Source organism: Calonectris borealis, chromosome Z, assembly GCF_964195595.1.
Source record: "Calonectris borealis chromosome Z, bCalBor7.hap1.2, whole genome shotgun sequence".
NCBI lineage: Eukaryota > Metazoa > Chordata > Aves > Procellariiformes > Procellariidae > Calonectris > Calonectris borealis.
In genome coordinates, this window is record NC_134352.1 from 85777658 (window position 1) to 85804419 (window position 26762).

Here is a 26762-nt window from a genome sequence, read left to right on the forward strand (position 1 = left end):
TTTTTCTGACAGCCTTGTCTATACCTGAAGAATTTGCCGGTATTATCTCTGCTGCGTGCAGTCATATTTTTAACGGGAGCATTTTACTAGAGCGGAACGGATACGAGGGACGTGGAAAGCCCTTTCTGGGGCAGCGCTGGCGGTGCTGGGCTCAGGGAAGCAGAGCGCGGGCAGAGGCAGGACAGACGGACGCCGCCAGCACCGGCCAGCGGGGAGGTCGCAGCAGGCTGAGCGGAGCAAAACACCTGCAAGAAGCCTTTAGTTCATAACGTTTCTGGGAAGGCAACGAGGTAATTGCTGAAAGGTTTAGGTAAGGTAAGTACCATAAAATTAAAGAAGAAGAATTGAACAGAAAAAAGTACTTTTAAACAGGGAAAAAAGCCCCCACCGACAGCTACAGAGCAGAAATTGTTACAAATATTTTGTTTATGACAAACTACCACCAGAAGCACAGAAAGCCATAGGGGTACAGAAAAAAAACCAACCTAGAAGAGTCTTTCACATGCAGGTTTAAGGTCACTGAATCTGTGAATTTGGTTAGAATTGGATAAATATCTTTGGGTAAAAGAGCAGAGAGGAGAAATTTGGAAATACTGCATGATTCATTTTGATATTTTAACCAGATATTCAAAATCTTCACACAGAAGAGATCTCATCTTTTAATTTAGCTTGGTTAAACTTTGTAAAGAGCAAAGCTACCTGGAAACAAAATGTTTTGGAGCAGAATGCTTATTTTTCAAGCAAGAAAAGTATGATTTCACTGTGGGTCTACTCCACATGATTTTTCCCTAACATTTCGGTCTACCCACTGAGCAGTTTGCAGAGGCTCAGTGAAGACTTCGGGCATTGGAAAATATTAAGCACCGACCCTTTGAAATACAGCGGGGGTAAGACACGGCATCAGTTACTTCTGTGCGGTTGGCTCAGGTGCAGCTGAACGCCTGAAAACCTCAGTAGATAACCAAACACTGGTTGTCAGGAAGCTGAGACTTCTGCAGCTCCCCGCTAACTAAAAATAACTCCTGCAGAAGCACAGATGAGTGGAGGGGCTCCTTCCAGCTACATGTGCCAATGAAACAACCAAAACCTGCCTAAATCCTGGCCATCCGACCTGTTACATATTCATAGTGTAAGTCACTGGGCAGTTGCATGAGCAGGCTCTGGTTTTGAATGTTAATTGTTACATTTTATTAGTCTTATAGTTAGGATTGAATGTGCAAATAATTACATGTTTATGGCTGTTTTCATCGTTCCCTCGTGGCTTGCTTCCGCAGCAGAGGCGGGGAGGGGGGAAGCCCCTGCCCCTTGCGAGCAGGGAGCAGCGAGGGGCAGGGAAGCACAGGTCGCTGTGCGAGGCGTGGGACGCGGCTCTTCGGAGGCGTGCTGCGGCTCGATTTAAATTGAGAACTGCCTTGCTTTCCAATGACTTTAAAAATAACCTCAGCTAAAGCCCATTAAACTGGTTTATTCCTTGATTTCAAAGAGCTGTGAATCAAACTCTCTGCGTACCACGGTATTTAATTGAAACAGTGAAGACTTGTACTTCTCCAAACATTTCTATTTTTAGACCACAATGTACTTTGCATCAAAATCACCAAAGGGCCAAGGTCCTTTAGTGGAACTTCAGCAGAATTTAAGCCCAGAGCTGAAGCCTTTGGCATATCTGACCATCTACCATCCGAGCCTGGAGCTGCCTCCCTCCCTCGTGTGTACTTTTGTAGGGAACTGGTTGATGGCTTTCCCACCTCATAATCAAGAACACATACCGCAGAGTGATGCTAAAGCAAGATTACAGCTTAATTTCTAGAGCTGGACTTACACAGCCTGTCCCAGAATAGTCAACACGCAGCTCACAAAAATCAGACAATCATAATTCTGGAAAATACTAGAAACGAGGGGTGTTCAACATATTTGCCTTCAGTATTGCTGTTGTCCAGCACCCGGTACTTCTCCACGGGCCACCCTGGGAGCAGCTATTCCTGCCCTGCTTCTCCGGGCGCTCCGGCTGCCCGCGGGTGCTCTGTGGGCAGCATAAACTCATTTTTTCTTCCCAGGGCTCTTTCAGCCCGACCCCCGGGGCCGGTCCCAGGCGCGTCCCACACCGGTGGGGGGATTGCTGCCAGTTCTGGTCTGGCATGCCCGAGGTGAGCGCTGCCTGCGCTGCCAGGGATGCTGGGGATGCGGGAATGCCGGGGATGCCGGGGATGTGGGGATGCCGGGATGCCGGGGATGCCGGGATGTCGGGATGCCGGGATGACGGGGATGTGGGATGCGGGGATGCCGGGATGCCGGGGATGCGGGGATGCCGGGATGCCGGGGATGCCGGGCTGCGGGCAGCAGCCGGGCACATCGGTTGAGCTGCACCGACCTCTAGAGGCTTCGGCCCCAACTGCCTCCATCGCCGCCCGGCCGGGGGGCAGCGGCTTCCCCCGGAGAAGGGAAAGGATCGCACGGGATGGAGGGGGGAAAGTGCCCGTTCCATCCCCTGCTCTCTCTCGCCTGCTGCCCTCCTTCTCCCCGCAGAGGCTTCGGGCACTGGCTACCGGAGTCTGCGACAGCGTGCGGGGAGTCACTTGTAATTTTTCTTGCACAAATTGGGAAATCTGTAAGATTCCCCTAGGGACGGTCATCTGCCTGCGAGGCTGCAAGTGCCCGGACACTTTGTCTGGCCAAGTTATTTGTAGCCTGTTGGAAAAAATAGGGGCCATCCCCACCCAGCCCCAGACAATGTGTTGCCACACATCCTGCCCATGGCAGAGGGTTGCACTAAGTGACCTTTAAGGGTCCCTCCCAAACCATTCTGTGATTCTATGATTCTACGATCCTTTTTTAAGTCGATGTCCAGTTTGGACTACTTGATCATTAGCATTTAATTGATTTCAAGACCAATGCGTGAATGCAGATTTTAACAGTGAATGTGGACCTCTCATCCGAAGCTGCATGAAGTACCTGAACAAAGCCACTAACGCTGCAAATTCACTGAAGATGCAACCAGTGATGCATCAATGAAGTGATCTCAGCTTTAATGGAGAAGTCGTTAAACCTTCTACATAAAAACTAGAAAAAAGCCCATCTTTCCAGTGTATATATAAAAATGAAAGCATGTACCTAGGTTCTTCTAAAGTCAATGAAAAAGCAGCTGCTCATTTCATCGAGGTGTACTTTAGCAGGGAATTTCAGCACCCCCAAAAGACTATTGCATTACTTTTAAGCAACATCTGCCTCAAAAGATAGGCGATGTGAAAGGCGATGCATACTCATGCAGCAACCGGCTCCTGCATCCCTAAGACCCATCCCCATGTAAAGATCCCTGCTGCTGGTCCCGGGAGGGGCACACAGCGTCAGTGGCATTTGCTCCACTACCCAGCGTGTGCTTTTTTCTAGAAGGTGGCGATGTATTCTGCACCACGGCTTTTCTCCAGTTGGCTTTTGGGTTTAATCTCCAGCCAAAACACAAAGGAAGAAGAAGGGAGAGTTGAGCATTTTGCTGCCTGAGAAATTATTCCACCTCCTTGAGAACACAAAGGAAGAACTACTTACATAGAGAATCTGATTTTGTTTTGGTTGTATTAAAGAGGCTGCTTCAGATTTAAAGGTGATCTTAATTTCTCTTTAAGTGTGCCCAGTGAATCTCTGCGCTCTGCTCCTGGCAAACAGAGTATCTACATACATGGGAAGTCTGCAGCTACCCCTATTATATGAAATGCAAGCCACTTCTATGCACAAAATACAGTGAATATTGTATTCAACATACAATATGACAGCCCAATTTAGACCATATTTGAGTTCCTCCAAGGACTAAATGTTAAGGCAGGTAATGTAAGCAAAATCCAAATAACCAGAGGGGAGATCTGGGTGAGTTGTGGTCACAAACAGTTCTCTGGTCAGCAACCTCCAGTTTCTCATGGGAAGAACTACAAACAGAAGATGGAGGAAACTGTTTATACCCTCCTTCATTTAAGGACCCTGATCCCACATTAAATAGTTATTTCATGAAGGTACCTTTAACAGTCTACTTTACAAAGCAGCCCTCGATGAGGACAGGGCAGGAGACAGGAGGAGGAATCCCAGTGACTGATGAAGGGAACTGAATCATCTTTTAAGGAACTGTAGCAACTAAATAACATGCATGAGTTGCAAATCATATTTATTACCAAAAAGTTCAACATAAACCAGCATGTGAACACGTCCCTGCTGGAAAGAAAATCAGAAATGAGTGTTGTAATGTGTACAGAGCAGGCAGGTTTAATGCTCTGGGGGAAAGCTCTGCTTGCACAGAGAGATGCAATCACTCATGTGCCAACGGCTGGCAGAAGTTTGTGGGCAACCTAATCACATCCGTCCTTGCTGCACGTTTGGCGGCAGAGGTAGAGAGAGCTCTGCGATGAGACAGGGAGAAGGGACGGAAAACTTTCATGAAGCAAATTTAGTGTTTGCCAATCCTTTAATTCTCATAATACAGAAAAGGAATTGCAACTTGCGCAATGGGATTTCCAAATTGCCGTCCGCATGCAAGAGGTGCTCTCTACCTGGTACAACACGAACCTGGAGTTACCAGAACGCTCAGGACATCATTTCATTCCTTATAATACAACACGGTTGCGGTGGCTACATCGGAGAACGCAGCGGAGCAGTAAGTGACACCGATGGAATGGCAGCAGCCTGTCAAGAGAAACACCGAGTTCCCTTTCCCACCCTGCTGCAAATAAAGGAGCTGCTGAGCCCTTGGTCGTCTGCTCTGCCGGTGGGAAGAGCTAATCTTTGGATCCAAGCGGTGCTTTGGGTGTTCTTGTTCCAGTGAATACTGAGAAAACAGAGAAAAATACTGGTTTCAAACTAGTTGTGGGTTTGTTTTCGAAGCGGCTGGCAGACTTGTTAACACGCACAGGCTGGGTGTCAGAGCCCTGGGTGCTGTGAACATTCAGAGCTCTTCAGGTAAGAATGGCTCCTTCCAGCAGGAACTGAACCATTCGTGTTTTCTTGTTCTGACACCTGCTTCTATATGAAAAAGTGCGTTCAGAATTTTACATAACTGCAGCTTATATTGTTTGTCAAATTTATTCGTGATAGTATAAAGCTAAACTACACTAAGTACTAAAACGTTAGCCAAAATTATTAATAATTTACTTTTTTAAGGGTATGAGAGAATGATGACGGTTGTTAATGATAAATTCAAATTCAGTTGGACCACGGCGAGGTACTGTAGCGGAGAGCGTGCCCTCCAGCACCCTGCCCGGCCATGGTCCAAGGGAAACAAGCTTGTTCGCAGCAGCGAGGTGGACAAGGACCTGAAAAGTCTTTTCCCGTTCTCTCGCCTGCAGTGACAGATGGCTGTAGTTAGCAGGCAGGCAGAATAGCTAAGGTCACTACTTTTTCATGCCCAGAGATAAATGCCTTTAACCCAGTTTTTTCTAGAGTTATTTCTCTGTCTCCCGGAAAAAAAGAAGATGAAAAATAATGTTGTTTAATGATCTTTTACAACTGAAGAAGAAACAAACCACAAATCTGTACTTCCTTCCCCCAAACACACCTGCAGTTTTCAGGCAGCCCTCAATCCCAAGTCCCTCCCATCACCGGTAACAACCCGAACACTAAGCTATAGCACACCACGCTTTCGCTCTGGCCCCAGAATTTGGCATTATTTTCTCAAAAGGGGAATGGCTTTAGTTGCGAGCCTAAGGAATATCCCTGCGTAGTGCATGAAATGAGGGTCAGCACATACTGAGGGGTGGGGAGGTGTCAAGATGTGGAATCCCGTATCTTGAATAACCTGTAACCTGTAACCACCCGACATCCCCACCACCAGTTAACCAGTAAGCCATTTAATCTCTGTTCAAAAGGTAAGAGCAGTAGTTGCCCGGGACAGGTGCACTAGATCCGACAAGGTTTGGAGCTGTAGGCTAGCGATGCCCTTCCCTCTCAGTGGTCTTGCTGATTTCCAGATAGAAAATCACCAGTAAAACCAGAAAATCATTCCATTCCAAGCTGCTCCAAGGATCACTATAGTGGATTAATATCCATCTTTTTAGTACCAATATACCATCTTACTGCCACCAGGTGAAAGAAAGGCTGCCATCAGAACCACAACTTTGACAGAAAGGTGATCAAAGTATTAATGGAAATTCTTTTGCCAAATTTGAGTCCAAACTTTGGAAACTTCTTGGGTTTTAATACAAAGCTTTCTAGTTTTGACAGAGAACATCTTTTCATTAAAAAAGAGAGGTATTTTCTTCCCCCAAGGCTTTTCAGCTACCTTAAGTAATGGTGGTTACTCACTAAAAAAAGTGATAAGAGACATAATCAAGAAATAAAACAACAGCACATTAAATAGCGTAGCAACACGTCATAGGAGCTACAGCAGCCAGCGTGGCTTTCTGCACCCGCCCGGAGGCGTGAAGCACGATCAGGGGCAGCACAGTCCGGACACGCAGTATCAGAGGTTTTGTACGCAAGTCCAGGACAACCCTCCTGGCCCCAAGGGCATTACGTGTTAATATTGGTGTAATAAACAGCAAAAAACTACAAGGCACACTTAAACAGTTACTATTAAGAGTAACCTTTCTTCTGAAAGAGCTGTATCTGCTTTTTGCTCTTACATGAAATATTTTAATCGGGAAGAGCCTTTTAAAGCCACTTCTGTGCTGGTTTCATTGCACTTTAACGTGCAGTTGTGTGAAGAGTAATGCCTGGCATTTTCATCCCTAAAATGAGACTGCATTGTACAGCTGCACAGGAGAAGTCACTCACATCCCCGTTCATGAACTCTCTGATCAGTAATTACGCAATACAACTCTGGAATTAGAACAAGTGTAAACTGTTCTTAGATTCAACTAATTATCAGTGGTGATGTGTTTTCACTCATCTTCACTCAAGTTCTACCTTCTGAGTTTTATCTGTCGAACCCTTAACCTGTTCTGAAAAGTTACTAGGTAGTGCAGCATACATACATTCCCAAAAAGCAATCCCCATGAAATTCACCAAATAACGCTCATTTGTTGGGAACGTAGCTTCTTTCCAATGTCACAGAAGCCTGTTAGTAACAGGCTCCATTCTTTTCTTGAGGAGAGTTTGATCGCTCCCCAGTCTGTAACCAGGCTGGAAAAGACCAGATCCATTATTCTCTTTTATTCTGCCCAATTATAAACTGAAGGAAGCTACTTCAGAAAAATGACAATTTGTCTTGATTCCCAGCCCGCACCCATCCCAGGAAATCCTGCAGCAAGATCACCTGTCTCTCCGCTTTCCCTCTTGTGATCAGTATGGTGTGGTCAGAAGAGAGGCTCCAGCGGCGATGGAAAAGCTCCCCCGCCGCGGGCTGCAGAGCAGTATGATGCATTACTAGTCATGGAGAAGCAGACATTATTCTAACCTTGGAACTACTCTGACCTGCCAGGCAATTTAGTCTTTGAGTCTCCAGGGAAGTTAAGCAAACCTGCTCAGTTTTTTGGTTATTTCTGAGTTTTCTGATTAACTGTGCAAGACCCAACTCACTTCACAGAAATCTTTGCAATGCCTAGGCCATCCTGATGTCCTAACTGCTTTGTCTAGGTAGACAGAAACAAGCCCAAGTTTTGGCACCTGCTGCATTACAGTCTTTACAGTCTCTTTACAATCTTTACAGTCTCACTTTGACCTCAAAGCAGAACTCTGCAAAGTCATGCTGGCTACTTATTTTTAGCAGTCTTCCTTTCAAAGGAAATATGCAATTGTACTTCACCTCGGCTAAAAAATCCACAACTGCTCCTGAGTTCAGCCAGATTTCCTGAGGCAGTGCTCTGGGCAAAGACAGCACTTGTGGAGACACGCTTTTCCCAGCCTACCCAGTATCTGGCCGAGGGAACACGGAAATACGAGCAGTGACATTCTTTGCTTACTCTATCCACAACACAACAAGTTTTCAACTGCTTGGAATATAATCATTTATTTATCTTTACAGTGATGACGGAAGAATGTACAGGTGTTTTCACCCATAGGTATAAAAATCTGTTTATATACAGAGTCACAATAATCTTTAATTGGGAAATCATTCTGTTCTCCTGATCCATCCTTACTAAAAACCACAGGAAAAACAAATATTTAGTACAGGCAATATAATTCCAGTAGGTTTGCAACCTGGCATCAAAAGCTCAGCTTTAGATTAAGGGTAACGTTTGATACTTAAAAAAGGACTTTAAGTCATAGGACACAAAATAAAGTTGCTTTTCAAATAAGATATATACATCAAAAATAGGAGTCTAAAAAAGGCATTGGTTTTAATGCTATTAGAAAGCTATATAAATGTGCATGGGTCCATTTCTTCTTATAACGAAAGACCGAAGGAGAAAGTGCCTCTGTCTTTTAGGAAGTTCCTCCTGGGACAAGTCAGTTAAAAGTACCTGTAAGAGAGAAAGAAATAATCCCTTTTGGAAAAGTAAAGGCTGATGGTCGCATCAATTAGAATGACTTTGCTGGAGCAGGTGTAGCTGTGTTTCAGTTCCATATTAAGAGCACAACATAAATAGTTCATAAGTGGGTAACAAAAAAATTAATACAATGTAAGTGGCTACTCAGCTGTTAAGAGTCCCACAGATGCCTAGTTACTTTTTCACTAAGCACAACCCGCATACGTAACATGCTTTTAACATCCAGCCTCTTTCACCACGCCCCCTCCTGGCACATTACCCAGGCTTCTGCAGTACTTCATTACAGCCTTAAATCACTTTCTGAATTCTTGTTTTTTAAATACAGCATAATGTGTACATAAAAAGTTTCTTAACATAAAAGACCATACTGGAACACTATTCTGTATAAAGGAAAAAAACTTGCATCTTTCAAGCTATTTTACATTAACTAATCCACAAAAATCTTGTTCAAGTCTATAATTAAAGCCACTAGGGCAAAAAAAGCAGTTTTATAGAACATAGCCAACACATGTACATTTACATGTGCACTGGCTATGTCCATGTAAATAGGTAACGAGTTCACAAGTTGGTGAAACTCAAGTTCTACTGATCCAACTGATTTCTGCAGAGAACCACAGTACCAGTGCAAAAATAAATAAATGTTGTATGACTCCATTACAAAATAATTATTTTATACTAAATTAAAAAAAATCAAATCAACAATTTGATTCTAAAATGGCAAAGGTCTGAAATTTCACATCTTAAAACAATGCTCTTTCTTGACTCCTTTAAAGTTATCCATAATTAGACTTTTATAGGAGAAATACTCAGGGATTAAGAGTTTAATAGTAAATAGCTGTAACTTAGAGTAATTAAAAGATTCCAGTAGCCTGGAAAACATCAAGATTACTGGCCTGTTAAGTGTACTAAACAACACTGGCAAATAGCTCTTGTCCACAACTTAAAGATCAAATTTCCCTTTATGCTGCACTGACATTGTAAGAAATAAAAATGACTGTGCATTAGAAACATAGGTATTCAGGGGCTGGTGGGTACATTACAAATACATTTTGTTTCTAATTGTAAGAATTTACTCAAGCAACGCACCCTTGTATCTGAAGCACTAACCCAGCGCGCAGTCCAGATACTGAGTGCAAGAATAACATCTGGCTGTTGGGTGCACCAGGCTCATATTCTTCATATAGGGGGGAGCCAAAACGCCACGGAATTACCACTCTATGCTATGGGTTGAATACCAGTTTGAATGTTCAGCAGCCTTGCTAAAGCAGGTCACAGCCTGGAAACTTCCACCTTATGCCTTCAAGTTACCTGAACATAGTATTCATAGCGGTATAAAAGTTAACTCCTTTGTACCTGTCAAATAGGAAATACATATATTCTTTTCCCTTGTGGGTAGTAACTCCAGAACAAAAAAATGAAATTAATTCCTTTAAAATTACACAACTATCTCCAGACAGAATTCTTAGTTGTTAAAACTTCTGCTAACTCCTTATGAAAAGGTCAGATCTCAAAGCTGTGCACTTTCATAAATGAGCACTCGGAGCTCAATGGAAACAAGAGAAAGAACTGCCATTCTTCTGCAGATGATTAAAAAATGAAAAATATTTTTTAAGAAAGTGTTTGGCAAATCCACAGATCAGTACTGTAAACAGGTGTAAGATACAAGAAGATGCCTTGGAAAATTAATTTTTAGAGGTATTATCCATTTAAAAATAAATAGAAAAGTTTCAGGACCTTGTTATGTAATTTTACTAAATTGAATTTTGAAGAACAGAAAAAGGCCAGTTACTTTGATTGCTTTACCCCAGTTTCACATCAAGTATTAAGTGCCAGAAAATATACCTGCAATCATTTCTGGAGACTGGGTCTTCGCTGTAAAGGATGAATAACACTGTTTTTTCCTCCCTGGTGATCTGCCTAGCATTTAATGTGAGGACGTTCATGTCTATATATGCAAAATCACCCTAGTGTTCTGCTGATATAGTGCATGTCAGCTAACATGCATGCGGGGAGAAAGCAGGGCTGCTTGTGTGTGATATACTACTGTCCACCGAATGACCACTGAGTGATTGCCAGCAGCTGAGACAGGTAAATCTCTGAGTGTTCCTCCAGGAGATCTGACTCACCTGATTTCTTTTTATGCTTCATCTCCATTATCCATTTCTACATCTAGATCTTTTGTTGTATCAGCCGCTCGTGACAAAATGTCTGCCATTAGTGCTTCCTCCAGTTTTTTACGCACTTGTTGCACCCGCTCTTCTTGTTTTCTGAAGGGAGAGAAGGGAAGAAGGGGCAGAAATGTCAATCCTTCAAGTATACTAGTAGGCTGGGAGCACAACTGCATAAACAATGGCTCAGGACTGGTTTCTCAACTCCTATTTTTACTTAGAACAGAATACGATAGAATAGTTCCAGCTGGAAGGGACCTACAATGATCATCTAGTCCAATGATGAGTGCCTGACCCCTCCAGATTCTACCAAAAGTTAAAGCGTATTATTAAGGGCATTGTCCAAATGCCTCTTAAACAGTGATGGGCTTGGGGCATCGACCACCTCTCTAAACCCTTATTGATTAGTTCTATTACCTTTGCACCTACACATGCACACAGATAGTGCTTGTCGCTAAAACTGAGAGCACTGAGCCAGAAACCTCTCTGGTTTAGCGTGCATGGTCTACTTTCCCTCATATAGAGACAGAAGGATTGAATGTGACATATGATCTTCCACTCTCAGATTAGATACTTGAAAAGACCAAACAGAAAGTTAATGGAGCAACATCCCACTGGATTATCTTTGTCAGACTGGCTTTTTTTTTTTTTTTTTTTTTTTGCAGAGACATTTTAGGGTAGATCACTGAAAATCATAGCAGGCGATTCCCGTCATGAGCATTGTAAAGGAGATCTGAGGCAATCTCCCTCTTTCCCAGTGTAAGGGTGTGTACACCAGGAGCACCTTTACAAGACGGTGGGATACTGCGTAGGTTTCTAAGTGCTCAAAGAACCAACTCCAAGTCCCACACAGTGCGTGTGCAGGGGAAGAACCTCAAGGATCTTCACTGTTTCCATTTATTTATTTAATTACTCCTACCTATCTATTCAGTCTTATCTACCAGTCAGTGATGCATTTAAGATGGCAACAACTTCTGCTGAAACACAAGTTTGTTTCCCTGGGGAAAGTTAATTCAAAAATATTACCTCGATATCAATATAAATTTAAGATATTTTGATTCAATGTTTAGTTTGGAAGGTAGTATTTAGCTTTCAAATGTTACCAGAAAACAAAAAGTCTTCTTTTAAGATTTTCCCAGGAGAACACAAATTTTGCATCAGACCCAGGGTTTTTTTTACATGAAAATCCACTTGTTCTATCAAGCTATGTTTGCCAAAAAAGAACATCTTTAAACAAAATATATGCTTAAAAATGGCCAGAACTAATCAGAAGCAGGCACAGGAAAACATTCATTAGTGCCGCAAACTCCCTGTGGCTATTTAGGATAGCAGGACAGATACAAAGAACATCAAAACTTAGAAGAGCAGGAGTGGTATCCCACATGCTCCACAGAAGCCAGAAGCCTCTGAGGAGCACCGGCCTCAAAGGCTGTTCAGTTCTACGGCTGCAACCAGCCAGCACTCCTAAGTACTTCAGAGGAAGCTGGCTGCTGACACAGATAGCAAAAGGAACTAAAAAAAGAACAAGCTAGCAGTTCAGTACAGAACTTGTTTTCTATCTTCCAGCTGTTTTGTATCCTTGTTTTCTATCTTCAAAATACAGCTTACTGTCCCAGAGCTGTTAACTTTCAATGCCTAGAGAGTGATCTTTCAAACCCCGGGGCAGAGACCCGAACAAAAACAAAGATGCCTTATCTTTTTCAGAACCTGTGTGACAAAGGAGAAAAAAAAGTCAGAGTAGCAAATTCATTAATTGAATTAAGCCATGAACAGCTGAGCTGGGAGAGAAAGGAGGCCCATTCCAGGCTGTGAATATTTCATAACATCAATGTGTATCAGAGAATGCACTTTGCCAGAAACCATGCAAAAAGTTAAGCACTTAAAGCACTTTCCTTCTTGGTGCTACAAGGCCCTCCCCTGCTTTGCTCTTCAGTGAGTCTGTTGTCCAGAGACATAGAATCTAATATAAAGGCCAGCAAGTATCTTATATATCAACTTTGAGGAGTCGGGCACAAAACAATCATAAGCTTTATCACCTCATTAGGTTCCTTTATTTGAGATCTTCTTTTAAATGTACTTAACTATGTTGATGAAATTTTGAAAAACATGCTGAAGCGTAAGCTCTGCCTGTCCTAGATTTCAGAATCGTTATCCTGATTTGTAACAAGCCCCTTCCTACCATCTCGGACATATGACCATAGTATTTAACTCTCACAATACACAGAACTGAGAGCCAGTTTTCTGTATCTCGGACTAGATTCTGTTTTTAAGGGCCCAGGTTCCCTATTTACAGTGTATGTGGCCTTCTCCAGAGGTTACTCCCAGGTTTTGCTTCCCAAACTCACATGAAGACATAGCTTTCCCCAGTTACCTCATTTCCAAATTTTCAGCCAGCTAGCTGATCTCCCAGGGAGCAACAACCAAAAAATAATTCACAGCACTCCCAGTCCTGAAGAGTTTGGTCTTCTAGCAAACAGAGTTTTTAAGTATTAAAAACATAGCTCTCTTTATACAATATGACTTTTAAAGCACATGAACTACCAAGAGCAAATGTTTAAGAACCAACAGCAAGAAAACACTACTAATAAAGTGCTCATCTTTAACACTAAGTAAAACTCTAAGACTTAGAGTATCTCCATTCAGTTTGATTAATTTGACTTCTTATGCTAATTTATCACAGCAATAGTCAGTAAAACTGCTTTAGCCCATTAAGTCAACAGGGTTAGCAGTGCTGCCAGGGAAGGCAAGCGTGCTGCTCACAAGTGCCCACTCTTTGCTACCTACCCTCAGCCCTTCAGCTCCACAGCTCCCCGGCACCATCCTGGCGATGGAGCTCCCACACAGCAGCAGCCTGTGCTGGTCCTTCTCACCTCCCCAGCTGCATCACTCGCTGCTAAGCAGCTCCCTGGCCATGTGCTCTTTTCAGCCTTCCTCCCAGCAAGGCACAATCCTCATCCTTTAGTTTAAGTACTACTGCCTTCGAAAGCAAGCTAAAATTAAAGACACGTTACTCCTAATACAGAAATCCACAAGCCTCTAATTCCAATTCTGACCTTATTTTCAGTGGAGAACTGCTTTACACAACACGATTGTGTATACCTCTGCATTCAGATGATTTCCTTAGTGCTTAGAACGATTTTATTTGACCTCACTACTTGCACTCTTCTCAGCCCACACAACTAAGTGATGTGTGCATGCTTTAAAGACAAGTGTGATTCCACGCTACTATATGCAATCAAACGATGATACTGTGCCAACCTCCCCTCTGATTTCTCCATCTATTTTTCTACATTGCTAAATGTATTCAGGCTCCATTTGATTGAGTTCCTTATGTGCTGGCACTGCAATATCTACTCTGTCTTCAAAATAAAAAAATGTGTATAGCTCTAGCAATAGCATTTAGCTGCAGCAGAAACACAAAGGTATCTTTACATTTAAGATTGGTGTCAGATTAGATGGGAAAAGTCCACAGAACCAACTTGTCCTTGTCTGAACACCAGTTCCACCTCCCTGAATGTCAGGCAGGAGGTAACACCCCTTTTCCCCTGCTCTTCCAGCACATTTAAATATAGTATTTTTTGGAGACACTCTAATCGAGAACTATCACCATAAGTGCTTACAGTAACATTTACTCTGTTTTTATGAAAAACATACTCTAGAGCTTCTAAGCAGCACGGATTCCAGAAGTCTTCCACTAACCAGATCTGAGATGCACTGCTGAAAGGAGAATTAATTACTAGTATGTTGACTGTGTTTGCTGTATTATATTAAACCCAGGTTTAGGGGCATATGCTCATTCCCCCCCAAACATACACCTCTCCAACACATCACTTCCAATAGATCTTTCCCACCTCCTCCCTCCTTCTCAGCAGAAATTAACCACTATTAGGACAGCATACTCTAAATGGTAATTACAGAAATTCTCAGATGCCTAGTGTCCTGGTTTCGGCTGGGATAGGGTTAAATTTCTTCCTAGTGCTGTGTTTTGGATTTAGTATGAGGAGAATGTTGATAACACACTGATGTTTTCAGTTGTTGCTAAGTGCCCTCCTAGTCCAAGGACAGCTCCCGTGCCTACTGACTGAGCTAGGTACACGAGATGGGAGGGAACATAATCAGGACAGCCAGCCCAGCTGGCCAATGGGGTATTCCATACCATGTGACGTCATGCTCAGTATATGAAGGGTAGGCGCGATCCAGGAAGTACCGATCGCTACTTGGTTATCGGTCAGCGTGGGTGGTGAGCAATTGCATTGTGCATCACTCATTTTCTATATTTTATCATTATCATTATTATTTTCCCTTTTTTTCCCTGTTCTATTAAACTGTCTTTATCTCAACCCACGAGTTTTTCTCACTCTTACCCTTCCGATTCTCTCCCCGTCCCGCTGGGGGTGGGGGGAGTGCGTGAGCGGCTGCGTGGTATTTGGCTGCCTGCCAGGTTAAACCACGACACCTAGTTACCATGCTTTCCTGACATACTCTGTATTAAATTCGTCTTTAGATCTGGGGTCAGAAAGTTTATCTCATAGCCAAGATTGATAAGGATTATTTAGAGTTTTACCTCCCTGCAACACACATCACTTTACCTCACAATTTTCTTATTCCTGAGGAGATCTCAGACTGTGGAAACATTCTCAGTCTCTCATTTTCTTCCTTTGGCACATTATAGTTCTTGTGGCTTTGGTCTGTCATACTGAAAGTGAGATTTCTGTAGGGTATTGAGGAATATTGCGAGGGACTAAGCTACAGCTGTCTAGCTTGGATCAAGGATCATACAGCTTAAGATTAAGACAGTCTTAAACCCATGCCAAATAAACTTAGAGAGCATTAAACTTGGATTACTCTCCATTCCTGTCTCATGGTAAATACAGCTTAGTTTTTGGACAGATTAACAGGTTCTTTTTCTTACCCACTACTGTGCAGAGCATGACACAGCCAGACATACCACATTAATTGCTATGCTTTGGTAAATTTAACAGGTTATGGCTACCCATAAGAAAAAGCAGAAGTCCCATTACCATGCTATTTGCAAAGGGCAATTGTCAAGATACCCAAGAAAGCTCAGGAACAAAACCTACTGGGTGATGGTAAGTGCTCAGCAAAGAACCTAGACCGAGCAAGAGAAAGGGCTGTTGAAAACTGAAAGGTGGGATTTTCAGAAAAGACTTACATGCTTTAGGAAAAAAAATCCCCTGAAAACTATAAGCTTTAGAAAATCCCACTAAAAAGAGAGACATTTGAAAAGAATGACAGACTGGACTATGAAGCAGAACAGAGCTATGAGTCACAAATGAATTTTATAATACATTGCAAAACTTCATCCACCTAAGCACAACTAGAAAAAACATTCCACCTATTTGTTGTTTTCAGAAGATACCATTCCCCAGTTCATCCCAAAAGAAACTGGTTAAAGCATTTATCTAGCAGAGACACAAAGGTTGTCAATCTTAGCCTTTCATGGAAATGGAGGCAACTCAACAGCGCAGTTGCAAAGAACATAACCAGATGCTTGTCAGGAAAGAAGCTACAAACAGAAGCTGCAAAGTAGCAGTCTCAAGATAACTGATCTCACAGACTCAGTATGGGAGATGACAGTTAATAGGGAATTCTAAAAGCCTGCCTCAGGAGGCTAAGATGTGGATGTAAAGACCACCAGGAACCTCACCATACTCATACTTACCTTTCACAGGACTAGCATTAAGAAGCCCAGAACTATTCAGAAGGTGTATCCCACAACTGAAAAAAAAAATAAGTGCTTGTCCCTAGTGATAAGGAAGCACAGTTGTTTTTTAACCATGCATTTATAGGAGGTTATTTAATGTTTTCCCAGTGAATGTGCTGAACCAAAGGAGGAAATTTTGCATTTTACTCTGATTATGAAAGAGATTCACCATCATTACATGACCAGGAATACTTCAAGTTAAACATGAGTCAAGCTGACAGCTATTTTATTAGACATAAACAACTGCTACGATCTCCCTGAAGAATTTATAGTACAAAAGAATATATGCTGGCACCTGACCAGATATCCCCAATGCCAGACTTTTCCTTACCATTATGTAAGTTCAGAAAGCAATTGTACTGCTTTCCTTAGTAACAACGGGTGCCGTATTCTGATACTACTTCTTCATGCAATGTGTTTTCTGGATGGTCTTAAAATGAAAGCCAGCTTCACACAAACAGTATGAAAAAGGTAACTTCTAAGAATATTTAATCCTTTTTATAGTGAGCTGCCTACGAAGTCATGAACCAGAAGAGACACCGAACTGGCAGTGTATTCATGCTGCTCCAGTTCAGAATCTGCGTCCTTCCTGAGTTGCCAGTACTGTCTCACATCAAATTCAGAATCTGCTTTGTGAAAACAACTGAATGACTGAAAAGGCAAAAAAGGAATTTTGTTTCCAGTAAATAACAAACATTGTCAAACATGCTAAGAAAGTTTCTCATACTGCTCTGTAACTTTCTGTAACAAAGCAAGAAGAGTTTACTTTCTGCATTTCAAGCTGATGTTTAAGAAAATGAAGCAAAGTAAATCCCTAAGCAAAAGACTGGGAATCAGATAATTTTATACGTTAACATTAGCTCTGCAGAAGCTTCAGCTAGCCATCTAGGGCTTAGAAAAGAATGTGATAGTAGTGGACTTTGGTGCCGAGTGAATCTCACTAAGTGGCAAAATCCAAGTTTGGTCTTCAGATTCCCTATGCAACCTAGAATTTAACTAAAAATGTGATACTAAAAGCAGTGTTCAGCCCATGTGTTGATTCATGCTAAGCAATACCAAAAAAAAATTGGATGACAGGATTGTGTCCCCTGTCTTGCCACACTCTGGCAACTAGTCAATGCAACAAGAAATCGCTCTCTTCACTCAGTCCTAACTTTGAAATTCAGTGCTGAAGCCCCTGCTTTTAGTACCCAAAAAAGGATGAGTCTTTCTTTGAAAAGAAAATTAATAGTGCAACTGTTAAAAAACAAAATCTTTGCCCGTTTGTTAATAGATTTATCTGTGCTCTTCACATCATATCCCAATCTCCCACTTTAAGAGTAAATTAGGCGCAAAGCTACATGCTCTGGGGGAATATTTTTATTCTCCTTTACTGAAATTTCTTACTTTTTAACTAAGATCAACATATTAACTTGACCAAACCAGAAATGGGAAGGAAGAAAGCCAATACTGATCATGACTATAGCTTAATATTCAGGGCACTCTCTTGGGAAAGAAAATGTGGATTATGACTCATACCTTCACGAATATTTTATATTACTATTTTGACCACAAAGAAAAAAAACAGGTTTTAATTTTTTCAAGTTACTGAACTAAGCAACAGGTACAAGCAAAATGTTCACACTTCTCTTCCCTTATCTCCAGGACTGCACTGAGCCAGGAAGGAATCTACTTCAATTGAACTTGCTTTTTGTTCTACTGAAGACTTTATGAAACTTACCTAATGTCATCATCTGTGACTATGAAAGCTTTGCAGAGGGGTTGAGATGTATTAAGCCAGACGGCTGGGTTCTTCTCAACAGCTGCAGAGAGCTGCCCCGTGATAGGTGCAGAACTGGTGTGCAAAGCACTAGCAACAGCTGATAACAGGGTATCATCATTGTTACCTGGGCCAACTCCTAAAACAAAGATAACTGAATAGTTACCATTCCCACTTCATACGTAACTTCCAGGGGCAGAGCTCTTCTCAGTTTGTAAGGTTATGTACACTCACGATATAATTGCCACTGGATACACAATTGTGTAATCTGAACAGTTAAATGCAAGTTCTTAAAAATGGCTTTGTAATAACACAGTTCTCATTTAAGTGTAAGTTAGCATTTCAAAAGGCATCTCATTTCTAAAATTGGCTAGGTTTTTTGCTTACACTAACAATTACATCATCAATTTTTTAATCAAGATGATCACATCATAAATTTATCAGTCACATATTGAAATAGTTTCTTTGCAGCTCCATGGTATTAATCCACACCAGCAGAGTCTTTGTTTTAACACTACAAGGTATTAAATTAATTCTGGAAAATAAACACTGGAGATTTTTACAACACTCAAATTCCCAAGAAAATCTCCCAAGCAGTGGAACAAAGTTATTAATTTTGAACCATGACTTGAACATATTTTAGATCAACTTTCACCAATAAGAGTGCAGTTCTGAAGTGTGGTTTATACTAACTACGTAAATGAACTAAAAATAAACATAGTTTTGGAGACTGAGGTATTTTGTCAGCAAGAACATTTACAATTTGAAGTTTACTTAATCTGACTGAAAGCTTGTTAAGAGCATGAAAAACTCTGTCCTTTTCAAGCACAAACAATTTTGTGGATCTGAAGCAACTGCAGCAAGTGAACACAATACCTTGAAGACCTTTGGGTAGCTCCATGGATTTTATGATTTGTTCACTGACATCCGATGCGCTGAGGCCTTGTAGCCTCTTCTCCCAGAAAAGCTGAAAAAGAGAAAACAAGATTGCTCATTAGAAATAATAAAAAAAATCCCTAAATCAGCTTATGGAAATAAACAACATTCATGATCAAAACAGCATCAGAACAATAAAAGACAGTGCCTAGCAGCTTACAAATCAATCAACCTAACAGTCACGTAAGCTACTAAAAAGGTAATATCCTATCTGCTGATGGAGTTTTAGTCATTGGGAACATGCTTGGAATGTCATTGGGAACATGTATGGAATTACGCAGTGTGTGTTGAGACACTGGAGACAGCGCTGCATGTTGCTGCACAGTTGCACCAACACTAATGCTAATCAGCAGCTATGTCACTTCAGACCTATGCTGGCTTGATGACCCGGCCCTCTTGACTTATCTGGAAATAGAATCAATCCTTTCCACTTTTATGAAGATGCATGAACTAAATTCCCATTCATTTTACTTTCTATTGCTTTGTTTATCAGCTAGGAGCGTGTTTCCATTTCTCACAGAAACCAATTTCTTGACCTAAGAGATTTTTGTTTAATGATACAGATTTCCCTACTCACTCCTGTCTTACTGGTCTGAAGATTCATCCTGAAGTTCTAGGATGAGATTAGCCACAACTATTCTTTAAAATGGGCCTTTTCTATTTAGCAAGATAGTGATGAAAGCTAGTTAAAAAGTTGATTTCCATTCCAGAGGAAGCTACATTTAACAAATAATCTTAATAAGGAGGTAAGCAAGAATGTAGCTATGCAATTTCCTGTGGAAAGGGCATTCAGAAATAGTTTGATTTTTCTGCAGGATATGGGGGGAAGAAAAAAAAAATCTATTTCTTTTCATACCTGCAAAATCTGAGACAGAAAACTAGACAAGAAGTTATTCTCATTCTTAGGACATTCTTTGTTGCACCTGGGTACCCAAAAGCCTCAGTTTAAGATAGGGCTTTCGAATGTCACATTCTGCTCTAAAACTGGAAGTGAAACAACTAGAGCATCCTCTTTCATCTTCTGTGGAACCTATATTGCTAGTCACACAACATCATAACTGAAGCACTGTACATCAGTGATTCTTATTCAGAAAAAAAAACATTTTTTCAGTTCCAGAGGCAGTAAAAGCAAAGAAGAAAGCAACAAAGAACATCTACCTTAGCATTAAAAGTATACTATTGACTGAAAATAAAACATGCAGTTATGCTAAGAAAAACGCAACACTCTCTGCAACATGTCTGTACAGCTTTATAAACCAGTAGGTTGAATGATATTTGTATTGTCTGAGAGATTACTATGTCATTTTATAGAGATCTACTTATTTAAGCACTCTTCTCTGGACAACAGGACACATTTGTAACCGAGTTTAGATCTTAAGTGGCTTAGAAAACCCACACGGGATCACCTAAGTAGGCTCTTCAGCTTTTTTGCAAACCCTGACTACATTTCACATGTTCTTGACATCCCTGTGATTTGACAGCTTTTGAAAATACCTGTTGCCACTTGTGTCTCATTTTACTAGAGCCACATAAACTTCAAATGCTTCCTGTAAACTGACTCCTTGCTCTTAACTAGTATTAATTTTCAACATTCCAACCCAGGTTTGAGCTACATTGTTAGTTGAGTATTGAGGCACCTCTTTTATCTTGTTAAATGCTAAATATTTAGCACCTCCAGTCATTGATTCCTGCTGTTTACCACTATTGCTAAGCCTCCAGCCCAAGAAAGCACTCTAGTTATCTTGTGGCAGTCCTCACAGCTCTGTGGATGAAGTGGCAGTGCCCTAAAGCTGTCTAGAGAAATCCTTCGTTACAAAGGCAAAAACAGCAGCTCACTAGCCAAACTCTAAAAGGAATATTAGGATTCAGATAAATCAAGTCAAAGCAAAATCCTATCAATTCAGTATTTCATCACTTCCTGTAATGATCCCATCTTGATAAAGTCTCTACAAAGCTTATTCATTTTTTCCACTGTTAAAAGAATTCACCCTTTGCTCCCCTTTCCCTCTCCATTTCATTGACTTTTAGAGACAAACAAAAGGCCCACCAACTCCAAATCCAAGCTATGTTTTTATATGCTACAGGTAAACGTAAGAACAGTTTCTGTTTACTCAGGATAAAATTAATTGGTCTACAGCAGTAAATACATCACCAAATACAATCAAATGTTACTGGGTTTTGATTCTTCGGTTCCCTACTCAAATCACAGAGGGAATGAGGAATCAGGAAAACGGTATCGTTATAGAGGGTGTATAGGAATGCAAATGCCTGTGTGGGAGAGAGAGGTGCTTGAAGAAGGACAACTAACCCATATGAAAGCTTAGAAGGTTTGGAAAGTGTAGTGCAATATTGATTGGGTGGAGCTTCCAACACCAGTACTCACCCAGCTCTTTAAGCACGGATTGCGCATGCAGAGAAAAGTCTATACAACTATCAACATCTCAGATGACTTTGAGGTCAATGTTAGGCAGAGAAAAGCACTTGGCACTTAGACACACCTGTTAAAACAAGACTGAAGCGAAGCATATTCCTAGCACAAAGCTTCCAGCACCAGCTTCCAGCACCATTACATATAATTATTTGCGAATGACAATGATTGTGCTCCAAATTTTCATCTCCCCAGATCTCCACTGAGACTGCACAAGTCACTCTTACTAATTTTTTGCTCAGAAATGAATCACATTCCTAGAGTTTTATTATGAAGTTTGTTGCCCAACCCTTTATGGGTTCTTACAAGTCCCCTCTGAAGCCCTGTATCTTTTCCTGGATCTTACTAAAGATTCTGAGCTGGACCAGACCTGGACAAGTATTTCCCTATCAGCTGCACCAGGAATAGCTATTAAGGGACAAAGAGAGAGGGAAGGAAACTGCTAATACAAACTCAGAAGAAGCTTTTCTGTTACTCCACTTACATGATGAAGACGCAACCATTCCACAGCAATGGAAGTAACGCATTCAAGTAACTGAAAAAGATCATGCAAGTCTCAATGCGCAGAATATCTGCCTCTGAGGTCACAGCCCTAAAAATAGCTTACATTATTTAACTTGCAACTCTCTCATCATTAGTGAGACAGGGAACAGAAAAAGAGAAAATAAAGCTCAGGTTCACGGGCTTTGTGCCTCACTAAGCAGAGAAATAGGCACCTAAATTAGGAGCAATTCATAAAAATCCCATCCAGTTTAACAGTTAGGCATCAGCATCCATAGTCCACGGCCTAGGCAGACTGCCCCCTTGGCATTCGTCTCCTGCCCAAAGCCATCTGGACGTCATAAAACAAGCAACAGCCCCTCACACAGTGCGTCTGCAGATACAGCCACTCAAATTGAATAAATGACTGCCAGCAAGAGAGGCCACCTTCTGCATAATAACCTTACATCATCTCACAATTAGAGGTTTCCTTGTAAAACGGAGTGAGCTATCCAGACTCTGGGTTTTTCTCAGCTTGAGTACCCTGGAGAGTACTGTAACCCCTAAAGCACAGGGCAAGCTGATACGGTCCAATCTTCCTGCCTCCTGCTGAGAATGCACCTGCAGTACAGCCAGAAAAGCAAGATTCATGCCTCCAGGAAAGAAGCATTAGCAAACATGAGACCCTGTTATTCAGTAATGAGAATCCGGCTGGGACCAGGATAGGAAGGAAGGAAAGAAGAACCAGATTTCAAGATTCATCATTGTTATGATGTGATATTTCATTACTAATGCAAAATTAATAACCTTCTGAGGATTCATCAGTCAGTTACGGGTATTCATCCTGCTGGAGGATGAAAAATGGCTCTACTTCAGTTTTGCTTGAAGTAGCGGTTAGGAGGCACACACTGAAAAGAGCCTAAAACCCAGGTCCTTCATTTACAGATGTTTGAGCGTTCTAGATTCAGAAAGACCCAGCAGCCAAGCGCACTATTTCCTAGGAAATTAATCAATATGCATTATGCCAAAAGTGACCTTTTATGCAATAATCTCCTGCTGAGCAAGAAATCTATCCCTTATCGCTCAAACTTACTATCCTAAGGGCAATCCTGTTTTCTTCCTGTGACAGAGGAGGCAGCATAGGAATGCAATGCCAAGGTCCCCAGGGTGGAGCAGAATTTTCACTTCCTTGTTGTTCTGCAACCCCATAATGGCAGAGCTGTACTACAGCTGTGCTTCTGAAGTTCTTTGTTTGGAGAATTATAAAATATTGCTTCCTCCATAATTGTTTCTTGTCCAAGAAAAGCTATTTGTGACTAATGGTGAACTATAATCTAACCCGTAATCTCTGTAAAAACACAATCTCCTAAGCAACTATTATTTCTCATTCAGACAACAAAGAAATGACAGATTAGCCTCTCTATTGCAAGAACCACCAAATACAAACATATTAGGAGCTGCTCCTTTTCCTTAAATAAATAAAAGTCTATTTGCAGTGGCTCAAGCAATGGAAGCCTACAGGAAATTTTTGCTGGAAAGGAATCCATTCCAATTCTATTATTTTGAAAAGAAAAGCACATATGTTCTTAACATTCAAATATTCTTGGAGGGATTGATTTATACATAAATAATCAATAACCTCAAATTTCATCTGTCATTTACTATTTACAGAGTATTGAAAATACTGTAGTTGTACTGAAAATAGTGTAGAATGATGCATTTGACTGGACACACAGAAGAAAGGACAATGATTCTGGTGTTGGTGAGTTCAGAGATTTACTGTTTTTCTTCTGTTTAGACAGCTACAGATATCTGCTCTTTACTTGCAGCAGTAGTCAGAAAAAAGCTACCATCTGCTTCAGAAGTATAATGGACAGAGCAAGTTTAACAGCACAGTCGCAACTCCAGGTAGCTGCCTTGGCATCTTCCCAGCTCTCTGGAACCACATTTATTTCCACGCTGCTTGCAGATGCATTATAACCTGGCGTGCGAGCTGATTAAAAGTTAGTCGTGTCTACACAAAATACAGACAACGTATCTACACCGTACTGTGGCCACAGCCAGCCTGCAATTTTGTTATGTTTTAAAATGTGTTTTAAAGGCTAAGTGAGACCAGAATGCCAGTTACCATTTGGGAAACAAGTGATTGACATTGCAGGCAATTAAATGAGGAAATATGATTAAAGAGAGGTATTTTCAAAGTCTCCATGGAAGAATTTAAAAGGAATGATAATTTCTCCAGAAAACTGGAAAACTTCTTTACTCTTTTTATATCCAGTTGCCGAGTTGCTCAGCTCTGCTGCATCCATAATTGCCAATCAAAATTTCAGTGTTCCTTTAGTTGCCTGGGAGAGGGAGATGAAACTTAACAATCTCATTGGGTTCCTTCCATCCCTCTTTTTGATAATTCTAATAGATATTAACCAAGAAGCTTAAGTTTTCCAACCCTAGCTAATTTCAGATTCCAATCCTTTAAGTTGATCCACAGGAAATAAAATCACATCTATTTGACAAAATACGAAGTGCTAAGAGCTAAACACGTCCTTCTTGTTAAGAACTGTTCACAAGAAGACATACGTAAAATGACATCCTGCAATTTTTCTTGTAAATTAGGCTTTTTAGACTGCGTATATCTTATGCCAAAAAATGACTACGGTCAGATTTAATTTGTCATATATATATATATACATATATATGACAGTAAGTATAAAAGAAACTTTCAAATCAATTTTAAAGAGTACTTCTGGCCTACAGATAGATGATGTTATAAGTAAATATATCAGGTTTATCCTAAGGTGGTTTTAAAAAGTAAATACCCTCAGATTTATCCTAAGGTGGTTTTTAAAGGTGGTTGTCTGCCACAGAACTAGAGGAATCAGATCATATAATACTGACTACCTGATTTTCTCAAAATGAGCTTTGAAGAGAAGGATGGCCTTCTTTTAAACATTTGAGGTATGCTTGTGGAATCTTTTTAGCCAAATGTATCAGGAAGATACTGAGGTCAATGCTTTGCAAATTCAGCGTTGTGATTACCACTTACCTCAGTTTTACCAGTATGGTTTCAAATACCCCTACCACCACAATCAACAGTATACAACAGAATTAACTAGTGATCAGTGGGTCCTTGGGAGTCAAAGCTCTCTCAAAGCAACACCTCAGGTACCACACATTTGAGGCACAGGGGTAAATTTACCCTGAAAAAGGTCAATAAGCGTGGACAGCATGAACCAAGAAGCTCTAACACACGAAGAAGAGGATAAGTGTTCTACATAGGACACAGACCTGGCCCTTTCGGAAGCACCAAGTGGTAGGTACAAAGGGCAGTGATCCATAAGAAAGAATTTGATTTGCAGCACCATTCCATTTGATCCAGTTAGGTACAGAACACTTGATGGGCAAGTAACTCAAGTTTAAGTGATTACATAAAAGATTTCCTGCCTATAATAGTTTCAGATAGTTACAGGACTTCTTCTGCTTCACATTCACTCTTCTCATTGAGGATTACTCAAATCCAGATGCACAAGTGGAGCATTAATGCGCCCTGAAGTACTGCTACATCTAGTGGCCTTTTTGCTAAATAGGAAGGAGGGAGAAAACAATGTGATTTTAAGACAGTACTCAACACGACCTAAGAGGAAGGTGACAGATATAGTTGCATGATTTTTTGATTCATCATTAACTCCAGTTTCAATTTCAGTAACGCTAATCTGACTTTTTAAAATCCAAACCATTACCCTTAAATTCATCAAGAATATATCATATCTTATTGAAACTTACTAAGTCTAACAGTGGAGAGGAGGGTAAAACAAGGGGGTTTGTTGTTTGGCTTTTTTTTCCTTTCCTTTCCTTGCAGAGCCCACTAGCAATCTTTCAGGATTCCTTTTCTTACACTGGTTTATCAGTGAACTCTGTGAGGGGAAAAAAACCCAAAGCCACAGAAATAGTAAGAAAACCTATCTTCAGTAAGCTTATGGAGAGTCAAAATATTTTGAGCAGAGACGTTAAAGCATTTTGAAGAAAACGGCAATTGAAGCTATTAGTTTTGCTATTTAGGAACTTACAGATACTCCTATCATTTGATTAGATATGAAGAATTCGAGAAATCTCCATGGATTGACTGGTACTGGTATTTGAACAAAAGCCACATAGAGGAATAAGACTGATAGTTAAGAGCTGAGAAGTCTAGTGAGTACCAGAAGACCCTTCAAAGCATGCATGCATACACACACAGCTCAAGTTCTGACACTACCTACTTCCAGGATTCTCCAGAACATTTCCATTTTTTCTTGGGTAAAGTTCTCCACTCTGATAATCAGTAATCTATAAAACCTTTAAGAATGGCTTTGAAAGCTTTAAGATGCTGTCTTGCAGAGCTGTTGCTTGAAAAAGGCTTAGAAACCTTGTGACACTTCCTGTGTCTAGCTAACTAGCACGCTGAATATATGCACCAGCAGTTGCCACAAAGATCTGTTGCTCTAATTGACAGATATACCTATACGAAGGTCATAGGCAAACTGTTATTAGATTACCTTTCCAAGAACTACCACAGGTTTTACTGTTTAAAGAAGAGCTGCTGCCAAATATCTTCCCTGCCAACACCAGTAAGCATGTCTTCTCACTCTCAGGTCATGAAAAAAACAACTGACTGCCAAAGGAACTACAGTACTCATTTATTTTGATCTCTACATAAGGAGGCAAGCCAAAGAGAATTTTCAGGGAATTCTGGTTAGACTGTCTTTTGAAAAGGAGATAAACCAGATACAAGCGGATAAAGCTTTCAGAGATGGATATCTAGAACTACAGAAGCAAGAACTCCTTAAGGGATTTGGGCCAAGGATTGAAGAAACAAGGAGGAATGACA

The 26762-nt window shown here is 41.0% G+C and overlaps 1 protein-coding gene across 2 annotated transcripts in view; it reads right to left on the reverse strand.

Moving 5' to 3' along the window:
- Positions 1-7905: 7905 nt before the first annotated feature.
- Positions 7906-26762, reverse strand: part of MBD2 (methyl-CpG binding domain protein 2) — a 41666-nt gene continuing 22809 nt past the window's right edge. Inside the window, exons 4-8 of one of the 2 annotated variants that reach the window (XR_012670992.1) lie at positions 18931-19021; positions 18016-18193; positions 16254-16309; positions 10529-10669; positions 7906-8375 (exon numbers count right to left, since the gene is read on the reverse strand). Coding sequence is in view for 1 of the 2 variants with exons in the window: in XM_075137456.1 (XP_074993557.1) it covers positions 10540-10669; positions 18016-18193; positions 18931-19021 (399 nt within the window). In the remaining variant the exon portion in view is untranslated. The remainder of the gene's footprint in view (positions 8376-10528; positions 10670-16253; positions 16310-18015; positions 18194-18930; positions 19022-26762) is intronic. The other variant, XM_075137456.1, reaches the window with a different exon arrangement.